Source organism: Mustela putorius, unplaced genomic scaffold, assembly GCF_011764305.1.
Source record: "Mustela putorius furo isolate JIRA1106 unplaced genomic scaffold, ASM1176430v1.1 tig00000596_pilon_pilon_pilon, whole genome shotgun sequence".
Taxonomy (NCBI): Eukaryota; Metazoa; Chordata; class Mammalia; order Carnivora; family Mustelidae; genus Mustela; species Mustela putorius.
In genome coordinates, this window is record NW_025421428.1 from 4,140,009 (window position 1) to 4,158,233 (window position 18,225).

The window sequence follows — 18,225 nt, forward strand, 5'->3', positions numbered from 1 at the left end:
CAATAAGTTTTCACGGCCCTAAGCCCTGGGCCCTAGAGGCGAATCAGGCATGGGTTTGGCAACCACTGGGGCCAGGTGGAGAGGGATACAGATGTCTGCAAACCCCATCAAGCAGGGGGAGTCCCTCTAGAGGGCTGTGCTGACAGGGAACAGAGCACAGGACTAAGGAGGGCTGGTTGGCGCAGAAGCAGGGAGACGGGCCTGGATGGAGGCTCTGCAAAGGGGGGTCAAGGGTAGGCATTGTCTAGATGGTCAAGGAAGGGAAGGCTGTTACAGGCAGGGAGAAAAGCAGGAGCAGAGGCTCGAACTGAAGCCTGCTGGTCTGTCTCAGAGTAGCCCGTGCAGCTGCTGCTGCATGGGGTATGTGGGAGGGGAGTGGAGCTCGGATGAGGGGCTGGGGTTGCAGGGGATGATGAGGAAGCTGGCCAGCAGACCCCGTAGGGCGGGTTCAGAACAGAGCCACGTTCCCCTGAGACTTCCGGAGGGAGGGAGGGTGTTCCCAAGGCCTGGAGTGCCAGAATGACAGAAGGTTGTATGAGGCTGCGCTTACATAAGGCTTCCTCCTCCCTTCACAGACGTGATCAGTGGGGAAGTGTGGGCAGAGACACCCACCTGCTACCAAGAAGAAAGCACCTCAGTCATGTAAGGTCTCGCGGAACAGTTCAGGTGCACACCCTTTCCCACCCTGCGTTGGTTGGCAGCTGCCTCCTAGGAGCATTGGGGCGGGGGGTGGGTTTGGGTGGGCGGGCACGGGGAACTGCTCCTCTGGCCCAGGAGCTGTCTTTAAGGGAAGCCAAAGGGAAAAGTGTCTATTTCAAGTAAGCAGAGAGCCATAGTGGAGACTCTGAGTGGGTATGCGTTATCTCAGGCTTTCTCAACCTCGATACTCTCCACATTTGGGGCTAAAAAATGCTTTGTTGGGGAATCTGTCCCATGTAATGCAGAATGTTAAGAAGCATCCTTGGCCTCTGCCCACTAGAGGCCAATAGCAACTTTCCTCCTTCCCTAGTTGTGATAACCAAAAACACCTCCAGACATGACCAAATGCCCTCAGGGCCATGGGAGGAGGTACAAAGTCAACCCTCCATTGAGAACCACTGGTCTACCTAGACCTCAGTGTAGACTTAATGAAGGCTGACACACTTGACCACTAGAAGTCCCAAATCTCCCAGTGAGATGCGAGGCAGCCCATGGGCATGCTGTCTGCCTTTCCCCTTCTCCCATGTGGCAAAGGATGGGGCAGAGTGTAGGTTTCATCGCACGTCATATATTGGCCATCTCAAAAATAAATGTGGAACTTAATTCCTAGAAAGATCTAGGAAAAAGAGCAAGGTAGTGAGCCTATGGATGGCAGGTGGCTCTCCTATTAACTTACCAGGGTCTCAGAGTCCCTAGGATTCAGGGTCTCACCTGTAAAGCAAAGGTGTTGGAATAAGTGATCTCTCGGGCATTTCTAGTTTTAAACACTATGATTCTATGGCAGTAAACACAAATTGGAGGATGCTACCAGTGAATACGGAAGCTGGCCCCATGTGAGAGATGGGGGATCTTGGGCTGGATAAGGCTCTATCTTGGCTAACTTGGTCATTTTCTTGGCTAGAGACAGAGACTGGTCAGGCAGATCATGAGACTCTCATTTCATTCTCAGGTTAAATGACCAAGTCCAGATTTCACCAAGAATTCATGGAAAATCTTGAAAAGGCCTATATATTAAATATTTCTGGAATGCTTGGGATTGGTAGTTCCTAAAAAACCATTAGAATTAGAAGACAAAGAATTTTGGCTCTGCCACTCATTAGCTGAGTGACCCTGGGCACATTACTTAACCTCTCTGAGCCTTGGGTCTCTTCTCTATAACTTGGAATAGAAAGAGTAAATTTCCAGATTGATGTGAAAAGTGTAAAATATATATAGAGGACTTCAAGCTTCAGCACTGACACAGAAAGAGCTTGGAAGTCATCACTCCCATCCTCACAATAAGAAAAAAAAGATGAGCAAACTGAAAACCAATGACTTTCCTTATGTCCGTCAGAGAATTGAGGTCACAGGGCAAAGTGCCATCCTGAAAATGGGACAGACATGTGAAAACAGAGAATCATAGCCAAGGTCAGCTTACCAGGAGCAGTGGCTGCTGGAGACAGTAACTGGTAGGAATGCTTCATTTGTGATTGAGGAATTGCTAGAGGCTGAGTGTGGCACCCTGTCTTAGGGGTCCTCCACACTTCTGTGGGTTTTATCCCCAGGGACCCACTGGGTTCTCAAAGTGGTGATTGGAGAAAAACTCTACATGCTTCAGGCACAATGTGTGTGTGGGGAAGTAATCTTTTTGAAATATGCTCTGAGTGTTCTCCATAAAATAATACTGACCTTAAAGGAGACTAGTTTCCCAGAGGCTTATCTGACCCGAGGAAAGGGCATTTATACAACTCCAGCCCTTTCAGCTTTCCTCTCTCACAGAAGGGTAGGAAAAAAAAAGCCCAAGAAACACTTCTGGATGTCACAGTCCAGAGACTCAAGCCCACTAAGAAATTGAGATTTAATCACAAGATTAGCAAATGCTCTATCTCTCCAGTACCTTCCTGCTGCATCAAAAAGGCTCCAATGTAAGAATACTGGATAACAATTGACAGCTCCAAGACCAAGATTCTGTTCAAGAAGGATTTTTTTTTTTTTTTTTTTTTTAGGAAATCCCAAGGACCAGAGAAGGAGAAAATAAAACCAAGGAAACTAAAGCTTCTAGCACCTACAGCTACAGCAAACATTAGAATCCAGCTTCTAGTTGGGTTAATATAAAGCTTCACACTGACAGCTGCATTACCTCAGTTCCTACTACCTGATCTACCATGTCTGACTTTAAACAAAAAATTCTGAGATCTGCCAAAAGACAAGAAAAAAAAATGTGTCTGTAGAGACAAAGCAAGCATCACAAGTAGACACAGCTATGACACAATGTTGGAATCATGCAATGGAGAATTAAAAATAATGATGATTAACATGTTAAGGGCTCTAATGGAGGAAGTAGACAACATTCTAGAACAGATGGGTAACATAAGGAGAGAGAGGGAAACTCTAAGAAAGAATAAAAAAAATGTTGGAAATAAAAAACACCAAAACAGAAATAAAGAATGCCCCTGGTGGACTCATCTGTAGACCAGACAGAGCCAAGGAAAGAATCAGTGAGCCTGAAGACATGTCAATTGAAATGTCACAAACTAAAATGCAAAGAAAAAGAAAGAATGAAGAAAAGGAGAATGTCCAGGAACAGTGTCTTTGATGACAGAGAAGAAATGGATATGTTTCTTGAAACATACAGCCTCCCAGGACTAAATCATGATGAAACAGAATTTCTGAGCAGACTGAGTACTAGTAAGGAGATTGAATCAGTCATCAAAATCCTCCCAAGCAACAAAACTCTAGGGCCACATGGCTTCACTGGTGAATTCTACCAAATATGTAAAGAATTCATACCAATAACTGCTTTAAATGTGAATGGTTTAAATAGGTCAATTAAAAGACAGGGATTGTTAGAATACATAAAAAACAAAATCCAATTCTATGCTGTTTATAAGAAACCCTCTTTGAACATAAAGGCATAAATAAAAAGTGAAGGGAAAGAGAAGGATATGTCACTAACCAAAGAAAGTAGGAGTAGGCAAATTAATTTCAGATGAAGCAGGCTGCAGAACAGAGAATATTATCAGGGATAAAGGTGGGCATTACATGATGATAAAGGGGTCAATTCTCCAAGAAGTCATAATGATCCTTAGAATGTATGTAGCTAAAAACAGAGTGTCAAAATATGTGAGGCAAAACAGATAGAATTGCAAGGGAAAATAGACAAATCTACTATTAAGTTGGAGATTTTAACACCCCTCTCTCAGTAATTGACAGATTCAGCAGGCAGAAAATTGGTAAGGATATAGTTGGATTGAACAGCACCATCAATCAACTGGATCTAATTGACGTGTAAAAAATACTTCATCTTACAAGAGCAGAATACACATTCTTTTCAGTTCACATGGAGCATTCACAAAAATAGACTACATTCTGGGCCATTAAACACCTTGACAAATACAAAAGAACAGAAATCATGCAAAGCATGCTCTCAGACCACAGTGGTATTAAACCAAAAATTTGTAACAGAAAGATAGCTGGAAAGTCCCCAAATATTTGAAGATAAAATAGTACATGTCCAAACAACATATGGGTCCAAAAGGAAGTATCAAGAGAAATTTTAAAATATTTTAAACTCAATGAAAAAATGAAAATAGAACTGACTGAATTCTGTAGGGTGCAGTGAAAGCTGTGTTTAGAGGGAAATTTATAGCATTGAATGCACATATCAGAGAAAATAAAAGATCTAGAATGCACCTATTAGAGAAGATAAAAGATCTAGAATCAATCATCTAAGCTTCCGCCTTGGGAAACTAGAAAAAGAAGAGCTAACTAAACCCAAAGTAAGCATATGAGAAGGAATAATAAAAATAAGAGCACAAATCAATGAAATTAAAAGAGGAAATTAATAGAAAAAGTCAATGAAACAAAATTTAGTCTGTGAAGACATCAATGAAATTGGTAAACCTTAGCCAGGCGAGAGGAAAAAAGGAGCAGATTACTAGACTACTAATTGGTAATTAATAATTACTAATATCAGAAATGAAAGAAGGGTAATCACTACTGATCCAATGGACATTAAAAAGGATAATAAAGGAGGGGTGCCCAGGGGGATCATCCAGTTAAGCATCCAACTCTTGCTTTCAGCTCAGGTCATGATCTTAGGTATGTGAGACTGAACCCTATGTTGGGCTCTGTGTGTGCTGTATTGGGTGCGGAGCCTGCTTAAAATTCTCTCTCTCTCTCTAAAAAAAAAAAAAAAAAAGGATAGTAAAGGAATATTATTAATAACTCTGCCTACAAATTTGGTAACTTAGATGAAGTGGACTAATTCCTTGAGAGACACAATTTACCATAACTCGTGTAAAGAGAAACAGATAATCTGAATAGGATTATGTCTATTAAAGAAATCGAATCAATAATTAACAACCTTTCAAAAAAGAAAGCAGTAGTCCCTTATGGTTTCACTGGTGAATTCTACCAAACATTAAGAAAGAGATTTAGCAAATCTAGGATTCTTAAGAAAGAAATTATACTAATTCTCTACAATTTCCTCTGGGATATAAAAGCAGAGGGGAAACTGAAATACAACAAAAGATCTGAACGGACATTGCACCGAAGAAGGTGTAACAGAAAGCAAATAAGTAAATGGAAAGATACTCAATATCTTATGTCTTTTTGGAAATGCAAATGAAAACAATGAAATACCACTACTCTCCCAATTCTGTTATGAAACCAGCATTACCCTAATAATACATAATGGCATTATTAGAAAGGAAAACTATAGAATAATAGGTCTCATGAACATGAATACAAAAATCCTCAATAAAATTTTAGCAAATGAAACTTAATAGTGTATAAAAAGAATTACACACCATTGCCAACGGGATTTATTCCAAGTGTGCAAGGCTGTTTCAATATTCAGTAATCAATTAATGTAATCTATTGCAACAGTAAGCCAAAGAAGAAAAATCATATGATCATACTGATAGATCCAGGAGAAACATTTGACAAAATCAAATACCTAGTCATGATTTAAAAGAAAAACATCCTCTAAACAAATTTTGTTCACTTGATAAAGAATATCTATTTTTTTAAAAAACCCCACAGCTAACATCATACTTAGTGGAGAGAAACTAGATGCTTTTCCCCTAAGACTGAGAACAAGGCAAGGATGTCCCCTTCTCACCTCTTCTTTTCGGCATTGTACTGGGAGTCTTGGTTAGTATAGAAAGACAAGAAAAGAAAAGGTATGTAAGTCAACACATTCCAAATTATAATCTCAGCAAGTCATTTTGTGGATATTAAAGTGAATCTAAAATTTATATGGGGGGGTGCCTGGGTGACTCATTTGGTTAAGTGTCTGACTCTTGATTTTGCTCAGGTCATGATCTCAGGGTCCTGGGATCAAGTCCCGAGTAGACTCCCCGCTCGGTGGGGTGTCTACTTCTCCCTTGCCCTCTACAACCCCCCTAAGCTCCCCGCTCGTGCTTTCTCTATCTGTCAAATATATAAATAAAATATTTTAAAGAACCCAAAAAAACAACATCATACTAGCAAAAGAACATATAAATAGATCAATGGAACAGAATAGAGAGTCCAGAAATAGACTTACACAAATGTAATCAACTAATCTTTGACAAATGAGCAATGGCCATTCAATGGGGGGGCTGGGGTGGGGACAACTAGTCATTTCAACAAATGGTGCTGAAATAATTGGACATCCATATTCATCACCCTCCCCCCCAAATCTAGACACAGATTTTGTACCTTTCACAAAAATTAACTCAAAATATATCATAGACCTAAATGTAAAATACAAAACTATAAAACTTCTAGAAGATAGTATAGGAAAAAATCTGGAGGGCCTTGGATTTGGTTATGCATTTTGAGATACAACACCAAAAGCGAGATCCATGAAAGCAAAAACAAACAAACAAACAAACAAACAAAAAACACCAAAAAATAAAATGACGTTAGGCTTTAATGAAACCAAGAACTGCTCTGCAAAAGACACTTATGAAATTCAAAAGATAAGCCACATGTTGGGAGAAAACCCTTCCAAAAGACATATTTGATAAAGGATTTGTATCTAAAATATACAAAGAACTCTTAAAACTCAACAATATGGAAGAAAGCAACCCAATGGCCCAGTTGAAACACAGGCAAAAGATCTGAATGGACATCGCACTAAAGAAAATGTACAGAAAGCAAATAAGCAAATGGAAAGATACTCAACATCTCACGTCTTTAGGGAAATGCAAATGAAAACAATGAAACACCACTACCCTCCCATTACAATGGCTAAATCCAAAGCCTGACAATACTAAATGCTGACAAGGCAATCTTATTCATTGTTCAGGAAACATGAAAGGGTACAGCCACTTTGAAAGTTTGGCAGTTTCTTACAAAGCTAAACACAGTCTTACTACATGACTGAGCAATCACATTCCTAGGTATTTGCCCACTTGTGCTGAAGACTTAGGTCCACACAAAGCCTGCGCACAAATGTTTATAATAGCTTTATTCATAATAGCCAAAGTTTGGAAGCAACCAAGATATTCTTCAATAGGTGAAAGGATTGGCGAGCTGTGATGTAACCGTTCAGTGGACCACTGCTCAGAAACATAAAGAACTGAGCGACTGAGTCACAAAAAGACACAGAAGACCCTTAAATGCACGCTGCTAAGTGAAAGAAGCCAGTCTGAAAAGGCAGGCACGGTACAATTCCCATCGTGTGACATTCAGGAAAAGGCAAAGCTAAGGACACAGCAGAACGTTGTCAGGGGTGTAGGGTGAGCAGGAGGAACAGGTGGGACACCGGGGATTTTTAGGGCCGTGAGACTATTCTGTATGGTCCTATAACGCTGGGGAAATTACATTATGCGCTTATCAAAACACATAGAAAACACAGCATCAACTTTAATGTAAACTATGGACTTTAATAACGTATTGATATTTATTCACTAATATGCATATAGTCATACAAGATATAAGAGTGGACAATGTAGGGGGACAGATGGGAATTCTCTGTACTATCTGCTCAACGTTCCCATAAATTCTTCATACTAGCTGGGCACCATCAGTGGTGGCCCTTAACCCGGCCAGGCCTCACTTCCTCAACTCTGAGGAGCAGGGCTGTGGGGAGCTTCTGTGCCGTATTTGTGACAGTAGAGAGTACCCAAACAGGGGATTCTCTGGCGGGAGGAGAAACAGATGGGGGGCTGCCTGGGGGAGAAGCCCCCCAGATGTGTCTGTCACAGCCAATGTCTCCTTGAGCCAAGACTGGGACCAAACACAACTCTGCCCAATCCTTACGGATGCCTGGGTCACTGAATCAGGGTCTTGGGCCTGGGGACATTTGGGGATTGGCCGGGCCCTTGCATCTTCATGCGGCTGTGACTGTTGTCACTTCCTAGGCAGCACAAGGCAGAGGCTCGGGACAGGGTTCCCTCCCACTCTGCTCCACCCCCCAACCCGCTCTGCCCCATCCCCCCAAGCCTCAGTTTCCTCTTCTGAGAATGGGTTCGTGGGAATAAGACCCAGCTCACCAGGAATTCCAAGAGGACGGGGAGAGTGCTTTGTAATCTGTAAAGCACACACAAACGTCAGGAACCTCGACAGTGCTTCAAACAGACAGACAGACAGATCCACAAACACTTGTTTGAGCCAGGCATACTCTTCCTCACTAAATTCTTAAAACAACCCAAGGCGGATGTCATCAGCCCCCTTTTAAAGGAAACTGAAGCTTGCAGAGCTGAAGTGTCCCCTCCAAGAGCTGCCAGCTGGGGGGTGTCGCTGTGGGACCACAGGCCACATGACTCGGGGGCTCCCACTTCCCCGACAACCTCCCTCCCCCGTGGCTGTCCCTGCAGGGTCCACAGTGGTAAGCAACAGGCACAAGCAAAGAGGCGGGTGGCGCTGCATAAACTATCATTCTGCTTTTCCCTTTTTGTGAGTTTTGAGGGTCCGGCGGGGCAGACCAGCTCAGTGGACAGACAGCCTGTTCCCTTCACCCCAGAGGTGACGGTGGAGAGGATGACGAATCGGTGCCCGGGACACGGGGGCTCCTGGCAGCCCTTGCGGAGGGGAGAAGTGATTCCAGAACACGCAGCCCACGAGGCGGCAGGCCCGCCAGGGTCTGTGTGAGGGAGAGGGTACGCGGGCCTCTCTGCCGGCTCGCTTGCCTTTATTAAGGATGATTCTGATGCTGCCTATTTTGTAAGCATGTAGGGCACGCATCCAGACCATCTGACTTCAAGAAAATCCAAGGCTGAAGAATGTCGCTTGCGCCAGACACGTTGCAAGAGGCGCGGCATGGAACCCGCCGAGTGATCCGCCGCCTCCCCGATCTCAGAGGGAGGGGGCCGTCCATGTATATGTATAAGCCAGGCTTTGTTAAACACCAAGTAAAAATACTTTTAAATATTTCAGTACATCGTTAACCAAATACATTTTACTTGGGGCTCATTCCAGCTGATGAAAGTATAGGAGGCACCTGATTTGCATAAGTCGACTGAGGAAATTTGGTGAGAGACAGTCATAAGACTCAGACGCCCACGGGCGCTGCTGATCGTCAGGGTCTGATCTGAGCTCCTCTGACACGTTTGCAGAACACCTACTATGTGCCGGGCATAGCGCTCGGCTTCACGGAGGTTAAGTCTAGCTTCAAGGGCAAAGGCCACACTCATTCCATGGCATTTAAGTGGCTGCGATCGGTGTTGTTAAGGAGCAGCAGGCTGACGGGGAGGGGGCCCAGCCTGAGGGTCTCCTTATGGAGATGGCCTGGGCGGTAGTGGTGCAAGGGGAGGGGTTTCCAGCAGAGGTAAGTTGCCTCGTGGAGGCCCTCCAAGGTGGCGGCTACCCCGGCTGGAGTGAGTGAGTGGGGGGCTAGTGAGAGTGGTGGCGGCTGCGGGGGAGGGGGGTCCAGTCTGCGAGGCTCTCCCTCTTGCAGATGCTCTACCCCAGCACTGGGGTCTTAGACCAGCGCCCGCAGGTGCTACTGGTGGCTTCGCATGGAGACGTGACGCAGAGGAGGGCTGGGGGGCACCGCAGCGACCACCCCCAGTGTGAGAGCAGACACGGGAAGGAATGGCCAGAGCCGGCCTTCGGAGACCACAGCAGGTGTGCAGGGAGGCTGGCTAACAGCCTCTAGCCCTCCCCAGTCTCACAGCACCACCGCGCACCCCCTCTTCCTGGCCACACCACCCCGCAGTGTGGTGTGGGACTCAGGGGCGAGGAAATGGGAGGCGACAGCAGTGAGGCACTAGGCGGTTTACAGTCACAGACCCGGCAGGAAGGCACTTCCTCCTCGGGTCCCAGCACCTACGGAGCCCTGGGCATGAGCAGGTGAGGGAGGCATTTCCGGAGAGAGGAGCGCAGCGAGAGCCAAGCATGTGACTGTGGCAGGGGCAGCCCCTTCCTGAGCCATGCCACGGCTGTCCAGGTACTGTTTTTAGGAGGTGGGCACCATTGCTATCTCCATTTTGCAGAGGAAGAACGTGAGGCTCTAAGGGAGTTATGTAACCTGCTAGCCAAGTTGCAGAGCTCAGATTCGGATTCGAGGCCGGGTCTGTTGGATCCCGGAGCCTGTGGCTTCGGTTATAAGTGCCGCTCAAACTCAGGCAGCCCCAGGCCAGGAAGGGGGGCCATGTAGCTCAGGCATTCTTCAGGCAGCAGAAGAAATGCAGGATGTATCAGACATTAAACGATGCCACTCCTAGATTTCCCTCTGCAAGCAGGGGGTGTGTGCGCGCAGGCGTGCTTGAATGGGTGGAGAAGCGGGGAGGGGGGTGGGTAGGAAAGACCCTTCAATCCCTGTTTTCTTGCTTTGCAATCATGTTCCATTGATTACTGGGACAGACTCCAGATGCCGGTTGTGTGTTAGATGGACAAGATGTCCAGGTGCTGGGCTCAAATGTTCCCTTTGCCAGTGAAACGTTGGTCTCTCATAGATGACGCAGTAATACTACCTTTTATTGCCTCATCGTGATGCTGTCCTCGTCTCTAGCACAGAGAAGTGAAATTCCACTCTGGGAAGAGTTGAGAGCAAAGTCTCAATGATAAGGAGGTGCTTGGGAGTGCAATTTACATGAAATGACTGCATCTTTACTGACACATTTGTTCCTTCATTGGATTCTGGGCAACGACAGGGCTACCAGACCTCAGTTTGGCTGAGAAGACCTGCATTTTAGATTTCCGTTCTGCTAGAAATTCTAGAATTGCAAATTGAAATCTTTATTTATTTATTTGAATGCTGATTACGCTGGCCTCCCGGAGCAGTGTGAGATTACGTATTGCTAAATTCCATGACGCTCCTAAGTAGTGGTTGACATTCTAACAGAGAAGCAGCAAGACTATCCAGGGACTGACAAGCGCAGGATCCAGACGAGGGTCCTGTGGGTGGAAAGAGGCGGGGAATGGGCTAGTGCTGGGGGAGAGCCACCTGCTGGGCGTGGGTTATTGTCAAGTCCTAGATTTCCTTTTAGGTGGTGAGTCGTGGATGCTTATTACATTATTTAAAAATTACTAAATTAAAAAGCTGACTAGATAAAAGCAGGTTATGTGTGGATGGGGCTGGAAGGCTCTCAATGAACCAAGGATTATGATTAATCCAGTTCTGTGCCCTAATTCCAGTTCTGGGGAAAAAAAAAAGATAGAAAACAAGGCTGCTTAAAAGAATGGTCTGAGATTTAGAGTTCATGATGCGAAATCTTTTTTTTTTATATACTAGTTTTGATTTTTTTTCTCACTTATCTTTCTAAAGACTGTTTTTCTTTTTCCCCTTAAATAGTAGGGTCTCCCCATGCAGGTTTCATTAAGGTTTCAGACTTCAGGAATTGGGTTAACCCCTTCAGCGGCTGCTGAAGCCTCCTAAGGGAGGAAGGGAGGTCTGGACTGGCTTCCAGAAAGGGGACCTTGCCCGAGCAGTTAGACACAGCTGGTGCTGGGTGTAGGGTGATGCTCTTCGCCAAACGGGATGGTGTTTTCTGCAGGATGTTAAGGAGCAGAAAGGGAGACTCTGTCGGTGAGACCACCTCTACCATAAGCCGTGGCCCTCACACTCGGAACATCCTATTTCGGGGATGCAGGACATATTTTATCGCTATTTATCTGCTCATCAAACATCCACTGGGCACTGAGCAAGATCTTGCTCTGGCCCTGTGCCAGCCTTCAGGGATACTGAACTCATAGAGGGTGACTTTTCTGGGATGCGCACCATGCTCAGGGCTTTGTATATGTTCTTTTTCTTACCCTCACAGCGCCTCTCCTTTGTTGCTTCCCTATGGGGGTTCTGGCCATACCCTACGACAACTGTCAACTGTGTGTCCTTTTCACTTGTGTGGCTAGAAACACTGGGTATAATGAAAAGGCTCTGAATGCAGACGGCTTTTGGTTCAAATCCCAGGGTCCCCACTGATGTACTTGACACACCTGTTTAAATTCACCGCTTGAAGCCTCGGGCTTCTTGTCTGTCAAATGGGAGAAAAACTCTTATCTCACAGGGCTGTGGGAGAAGTAAATGGGAGAATTCATAACAAGCCTTTAGTATTTCTGTCACATAGTAAATGTGCAGTAAATGGTCTCTATTACTTTTTTTCTCAAGGGCAGGATCTGTAAATAATTTATATTCCCATCAGCCCAATACCTGCTAACATGTTCATTACCTGTTTGTTGAATGAGTGAATGTGTGCCCTCTGAGAATGACAGCCCAGTTCTATCTCTCTTCTGACTACTCTCTTGTCAGCTCCACGGCAGCTCTGGGGTAGATAAAGCTGCTCCCATCTGACTGGGCTTCCACACCTCTGGCCAGGACTTAGCTGCAACTGAGAGCACGAGGATCCTTTGGCTCGGCACCATGGAGGGAAGGAACGAGGACTGTCTGGTTCTTTCTGCTGATCCTCACCCAAAGAAAAAACCACCACCCAACCACAAACGTCCTTTTGTGCTCTTTGGGAGCTTCCCAAATGCTCCCAAGAATGTGGCTGACTTCAGAAGCACCTTATCCTTGAGAATCGGGGTGTCAGACCAGCCTTCTCAGGAAGCAAGAACGGGGCCCCTGTTCTTTGCCAGCTGCCAGACAGTAGTAGTCCCTGAGACCCTGGGCACAGACAGGCTTCTCCTCTCTGGCTGTAATACCCAGCCCCCACTATCTGTACCCCACACCCCCCAAGTCTGTGATTTCATTTCAGGAACCATGGAAACAGGAGTCAAACTCCGAGGATGACGTCAGGGGAGACAGGCGCTCACACCAGGCAACCAACCTCCCACTCCAGTTCCATCTTCCCAGAGGCCCTGTGCTCTATGAGTTGACCTTTCACCTCCGTGCTTTACCAGCCCTGCTCCCTCCCCCATCACTCAAATGAACACCACTGCTGGTTGGGGGGGGGGGGCGGTGCTGGATAGGGGACAGCATCCTGGGCCAGGAGGCAGGAGGCTTGACTTCACTTGGGGGTCTCTGCTACTCACTGGCTGTAAGATTTTAGACAAGTCACTTGCTCTTGGAACCTCAGGATGCTCATCTGTGAAATGGGATACAATCACCCACTAGGAAGGTCTGGGGTGAGAACCAGCCAGGGAGGGGAATCTTGAAATCCCAGTTGCTGCTAAGGACTGATGACCCGGGCATGGCCACAGGCCTGGGAGATCCCAGCCCCGCATTTGCCTGTCAGTAGGTGCTAAAAACTGGTATTATTCTCATCGCTTTCGCTTGGTCAGCAGGACGCAGAGATCCTGGCAGACCCCAGAAAACCTCACCCGAGCCTGTGCTGTGGACAGCCCCTGTGGATTCCGCTTACAGAGAGCAATTTAAGAGGCAAACAAAACATGAAAAGCTATTCAGAATTAACAATGGGCCAGATGGTAATGCTAGTTTGCAGCAATAAAACATGATAAATAGCTTCCTGCTGCTACTCCTGATCAATTTCAATATTTAATAATTCCGCCGCCACCCCCACCCCCTCTCCCGGCCCCCTCCACAGGATCCTGCGAGGACTCCCTGCATTCAACTCACAGAGCCAACACTTCTTCGCTTTCTGAAGGCGTCAGCAAAAAGCGCGCAGCTCAACTGTCATGTGAGCGCCTTCCGTCCTCGAGATGATAATTAATCTGCCCGATTCGGAAGACGCGCCATCTCCAGCCGTGGCTAGTTGCCAGGGAGGGCTGCAAGGGCGCTCCGCCCACAGACACGCGGTGGAACTCACCTTGTGGACCCGGTGCCTACCGGTATTCCCTGAGGTTCGCTTTTGCATTCACGGAAGGAGAGCCGTAGGGAGCTGGGTGGTCATCCTACCCCAGGACCACCTCGCAGGGTCAAGCAGCCCGCAAGGGGACCTGTGGCAGCTTGGTGTGACGGCCACGCCCGCCACCTAAGGCCGAGGTTCAGCCTTAGGTGAACCCCTAGAGGCTGAACCCCTCTCTGGGGGAGGTGATTCTACCCCCTTCCAGAATTCCAGCCAGGGCTGCGCCCACGAAGCACCGGGCGGAGAGCTCACGCGTCGGACTCGCCCAACCACAGCAGCTGGTGGCATCATTATTTAAAAGGTGATGATCTCTGCGGTCAAAAGCTGTAGCCCATTTGTGGGGCGGGGGGGGGGGGCGGGTAGGATGTGACAGGGAGCCCCTCACGCTCACACAGACCCACCCCCGGGGTTCTCCCCAAGCCCTGCCCACTGATAAGATGAGCCCCTTCGTATTGCCAGCAAGGGTCCACATTCCCACATTCCCACCCATGGATACAGAGACCGCAGGGCACCCCTGGCGAGCAGGTACGGTTGGCCCCATTTACGGAAGAGGAAGCGGAGACAGGAGGCAGAATGGCTTTCTCAGCTCACATGGGTAGAAAATGGCACAGTCAGTGGTAATCTGGGTCTCCCAAGCTCTGATTTCTTGACCTCCCCACCAGATCACAGGAGAAAGTTGCTCCGCAAGGCGCCCCCTCCTGCCTGGCGTCCCTTTGGCCAGGAGGCAGCCCAAGGGAGGGAAGCTTGGGTGCCCGGTCACCCGAGCTACAGTTTACCGTCTGTGAAATTCAAACGCTGATACCTAGTGCACTAGCTCACGGGGAGGTTTAATGAGGACTATGCATGGAAGCACGGCGTAATTTTATGATTTATACAAATGGAAAAACACGGTGTGAGGAAGAAGATCAGAAATGCGTTCACCCCAAGGTGGATCCTTCTAACGGAACTCTTCATCCTCCCCACACCCACCCCACCATAATTTAGGGGATCAAGAGCAAACTCTTCTATGTGGATTCAAGGCCTGGATGGCTCTAGCAAGCCCATCACTGCCGCTTCTCCCTTCCCCTCCTGCTCTAGTCCCTCCAAGTTTCTTGGGGTTATCTGAGCCTTCCCCACCTGTGTCCATGTCTCAGCCAGACCACGCCTGCCAGAAGGGTCCATGCTGCCCTGTTCACTGGCTTCTCCCACTCACCCTTCTCCAAGAAGTCTTCTTCAGGCCTCCCTCCACAGGATCTCCTCCGCTGGGCTCCCTCCCCTGCACCCCCTCCACGCCAGCATACAGCACGGCATGCCAGCGCTGGGCTCTCCTCTGCCTCCCTGGTCTACAGTGAGTGAGAGCCAAGTGCTACTCGCTCCTGTCTATCCAGGGCCTGGCCCAGCACACGCTAGTACATGTGTGCCAAGAGATGAGCACATGAACGATTAAGCGAGTATAATCAAAGCCTTAAGCAGAGACAAGGAATTCTAATGGTGGCATTTGAATTTGAGTGGGCACAGCCTTGGTGGAGGAATTCAGGCTCCTGAATTCAAGTTCAGCTCAATCCCTCTAGCGATATCTAGAGCTGACCCGGTAACCCTCCTCTTTCCCCAGCTTGACCCTGAATAAGAAAAAACCCAAAGGGTCCCGCCCACCCTCTGGACTCGCACTAGACAGGGCGGAGGCCAGTCCTCAGGTGCCTACCCGAGTCCCGCTGGTCCAGCGTCATGGAGTTCCACCTCCTTGTGATGTCAATGTAGAGGATGTCCACGGCCGCCATGGACAAGCTGCTGCTGCTGAGTTTGCAGTTCCTGCCAAAGACGGGAGGGGACATATTACTGCTAGAAGGGGCGTGGCCTCTTCCGTTTGCCTCCACGCCTTCCCTGGGCTGGGGGTCCTGCCTGGAGGCCCCGCCTTCCCACAGCTGGGATTAGCGATGGGTTTAAGGCTGGGGTGGTGGGAAAGAAGGCTGAAAATGTAATCGAAGGATAGATTATGTGGGTTTCTGTCATTTGGCCCATTCTAAAGGGCTGGAAAGAGCCAGGACTTGAGGATGGCACGTCTTGAGTTGAATCTGGCTCTGCCGCTTGGAAGCTGACCGCCCTAGAGAATCCATCTCCTGTTCCTGAGCCTCAGGTTCCATCCTTACAAAACAGTCGCTGTGTTTGACCTCTTCTAACACCTCCCGGTGGAGGTCTCTGCCCGCTCCGAGGGGGAATGAGAATCCCATGTTTCAGAAATTGTCCCTATGCCTGTCTTTACCTCGTATCCATTAGTCTCTAAGAGGAGAAAGAAAAGCCGGACCTGGGTGCTCTTCTCTCTTACCAGTGTCTTTTGGGTGACAGTGACCCGCTGGGGGACCCAAAGAAAACAGCCATGTCATGAGTTCAGACAGAAGACATCACTGCCATCCAGAAGTGAGTCCCCACTGGAATGCTCACCCGATGAGTCCCTGGGCCCAAACTTACAGGCAGGGGCTTGAGGTTCCTGCACTGCTCCTATCTAAATCTGTCCCCTGAGATGTCACACGGGCCCCAAACAGCCATGGCAAGCCCAAGACTCCCAGCACAGACGAGCACAGCTAGCCCATGCCCTTTGCATGGGCTGAGGCACGGTGCTGTGGGGCCCCTCCACGCTCATTCCTGACTTTGGCGAGTCAACTGGAAATGGCAGGGCCAGGGACGGGCTGGCCTCAGAGTTCAGAAGTTCCCCTAGTTGATTTCCTCCAGTGCAGAGAGGCTCAGATAACCAGGTTTTCAGTCCCACATCAGCTCCCCGTCTGAGCACAGAGGCGTGTTTGCAATCCTCCCCCTCCCCTCTTGGTTTTGTTTCGTTTTGTTTTTTGTGGTTTGTGTTTTTCGGGTCTGGAGATGTGGGGAGGCAGTCTGGCACACTTGAGGAGAGCGTGATTTGGGCATCAGACAGACCAGGATTGAAATGCTGGCTCTGGCTTTTTCTAGCCGTGTGACTGTGAGCATTTACTGAAACCTTCGATGCCTCTATTTGCTGATACCTAAAAAGAAGAGAAGACTACCGCCCGCGTGGGGGCTGGGATGAGATGAAGCAGCACACGCCAAGAACCCAGCAGGTGCCTGGTACCCGGGGGCCCGCAGTTGTTGCTTCTCCTCCCTCTCTCTCCCTCCTTTCCCAATTCCTCTTCCAGGGCTCGAATGTGGACCCTTCAGAGGCTGCTTGGGGCTGCCCTTTCAGCAAGTGGCCCTGTCCATTCTGGAGATCTGGTGCTCGCCAGGCAGACTGACTGGGTACGCACGCCCAGGTTCTCTGTCCAGACTGAAGGGAGGCCTTGCCTTGTCCAGACGCACCACCTTTCTGAACAGGGTCGTGCTGGGAAGCGAGTCCCAACACAGGCTGGGTTTGCCCTGGGAATCCTGAAGCTAGACCTCTGAGCCAGCTGTCTGCCTGCACTACATTCAGTGATGCTTTTAACTCTCCGAACATGTCCTCATCCACTGCCTCAGCTAATGATAAAGTGGTTCTTTGATTTCCCATTTGTCTTTAGCCCTCGTGTGAATAGCTCCCTTAGGAACCCCACAGGAGAGGGGCTGATTGGCAAGCAGGATTTGGGCACCCCGAAGCCCCTCTCCAAACCCATGAACACCCCTGACCGTGGTGCCTGGACGTGTGCCCGGCAGGGTGCCCAGATGACATCGGTGTTCCATGCATGCCAGCACACCTGCTCGCTCCCTCTCTCCATCCCGGCCTCTTCCTTCCTATCTTTCCCACCAGTATTTCCCAGGCCATCAATTCACCTCCCGCTCCCTCCTGGGCTCCTGCTCCGTATTTCAATCACAAGTCACCAGTGGCGGACTTCAAACACATCAGCGCACAGTTACTGAGCCCTGGTAACAACATGTCAATGGACGCAGAGCTTTTCACGTCGCCTGTCACCAGGATGGCTATCTCTATTGGGTTCCGCTGGAGACGATGCTCCAGCTTCTCCCGGGGTGTGTCGACAACCCACACTGCTCATTTTTCAAAGCTTCATTAAAAAGAGCCACCGCGTTCCCCTAATTATCATATCGGTGTCCTCCTGATTACCTGCTCCCCCATGGGACAGGAGCTCTGCCCGGCTTGCTCTGTGGGTTAATGGAGTATAAAAAGGGAAACCAAACTGACCACTGGTATATAGTTATTTTTTTCTGACAGGTAGAAAATAGCAGTGTCAAACCTTTAGCAGGAGCTGTAATTTACCAAAGAGAATTCTTGGAACCAAGGTAACTCATCTTCCCTAGTGATGCCCACAAACACATTTGGTTGCTACATCTGGTGCCTGGACAGGGGAAAGGGGGAAACCCATGCTGGCTGCAGGAGACAGGAGAGGCTTTAAAAGAATTTTGCTTCTGTAGGCATTTCTTGGGTACCCATCCGTAG

At 48.2% G+C, this 18,225-nt stretch overlaps 1 protein-coding gene across 6 annotated transcripts in view; it reads right to left on the reverse strand.

The window, feature by feature from the left end:
- Positions 1–18,225, reverse strand: part of TTLL11 (tubulin tyrosine ligase like 11) — a 230,512-nt gene that overhangs the window by 19,913 nt on the left and 192,374 nt on the right. For all 6 annotated transcript variants that reach the window (XM_045082352.1, XM_045082349.1, XM_045082348.1 and 3 more), the window contains one exon: positions 15,538–15,644. In XM_045082352.1, coding sequence (XP_044938287.1) covers positions 15,538–15,644 — 107 coding nt within the window. Of the gene's footprint in view, positions 1–15,537; positions 15,645–18,225 lie in introns of those variants that run through there.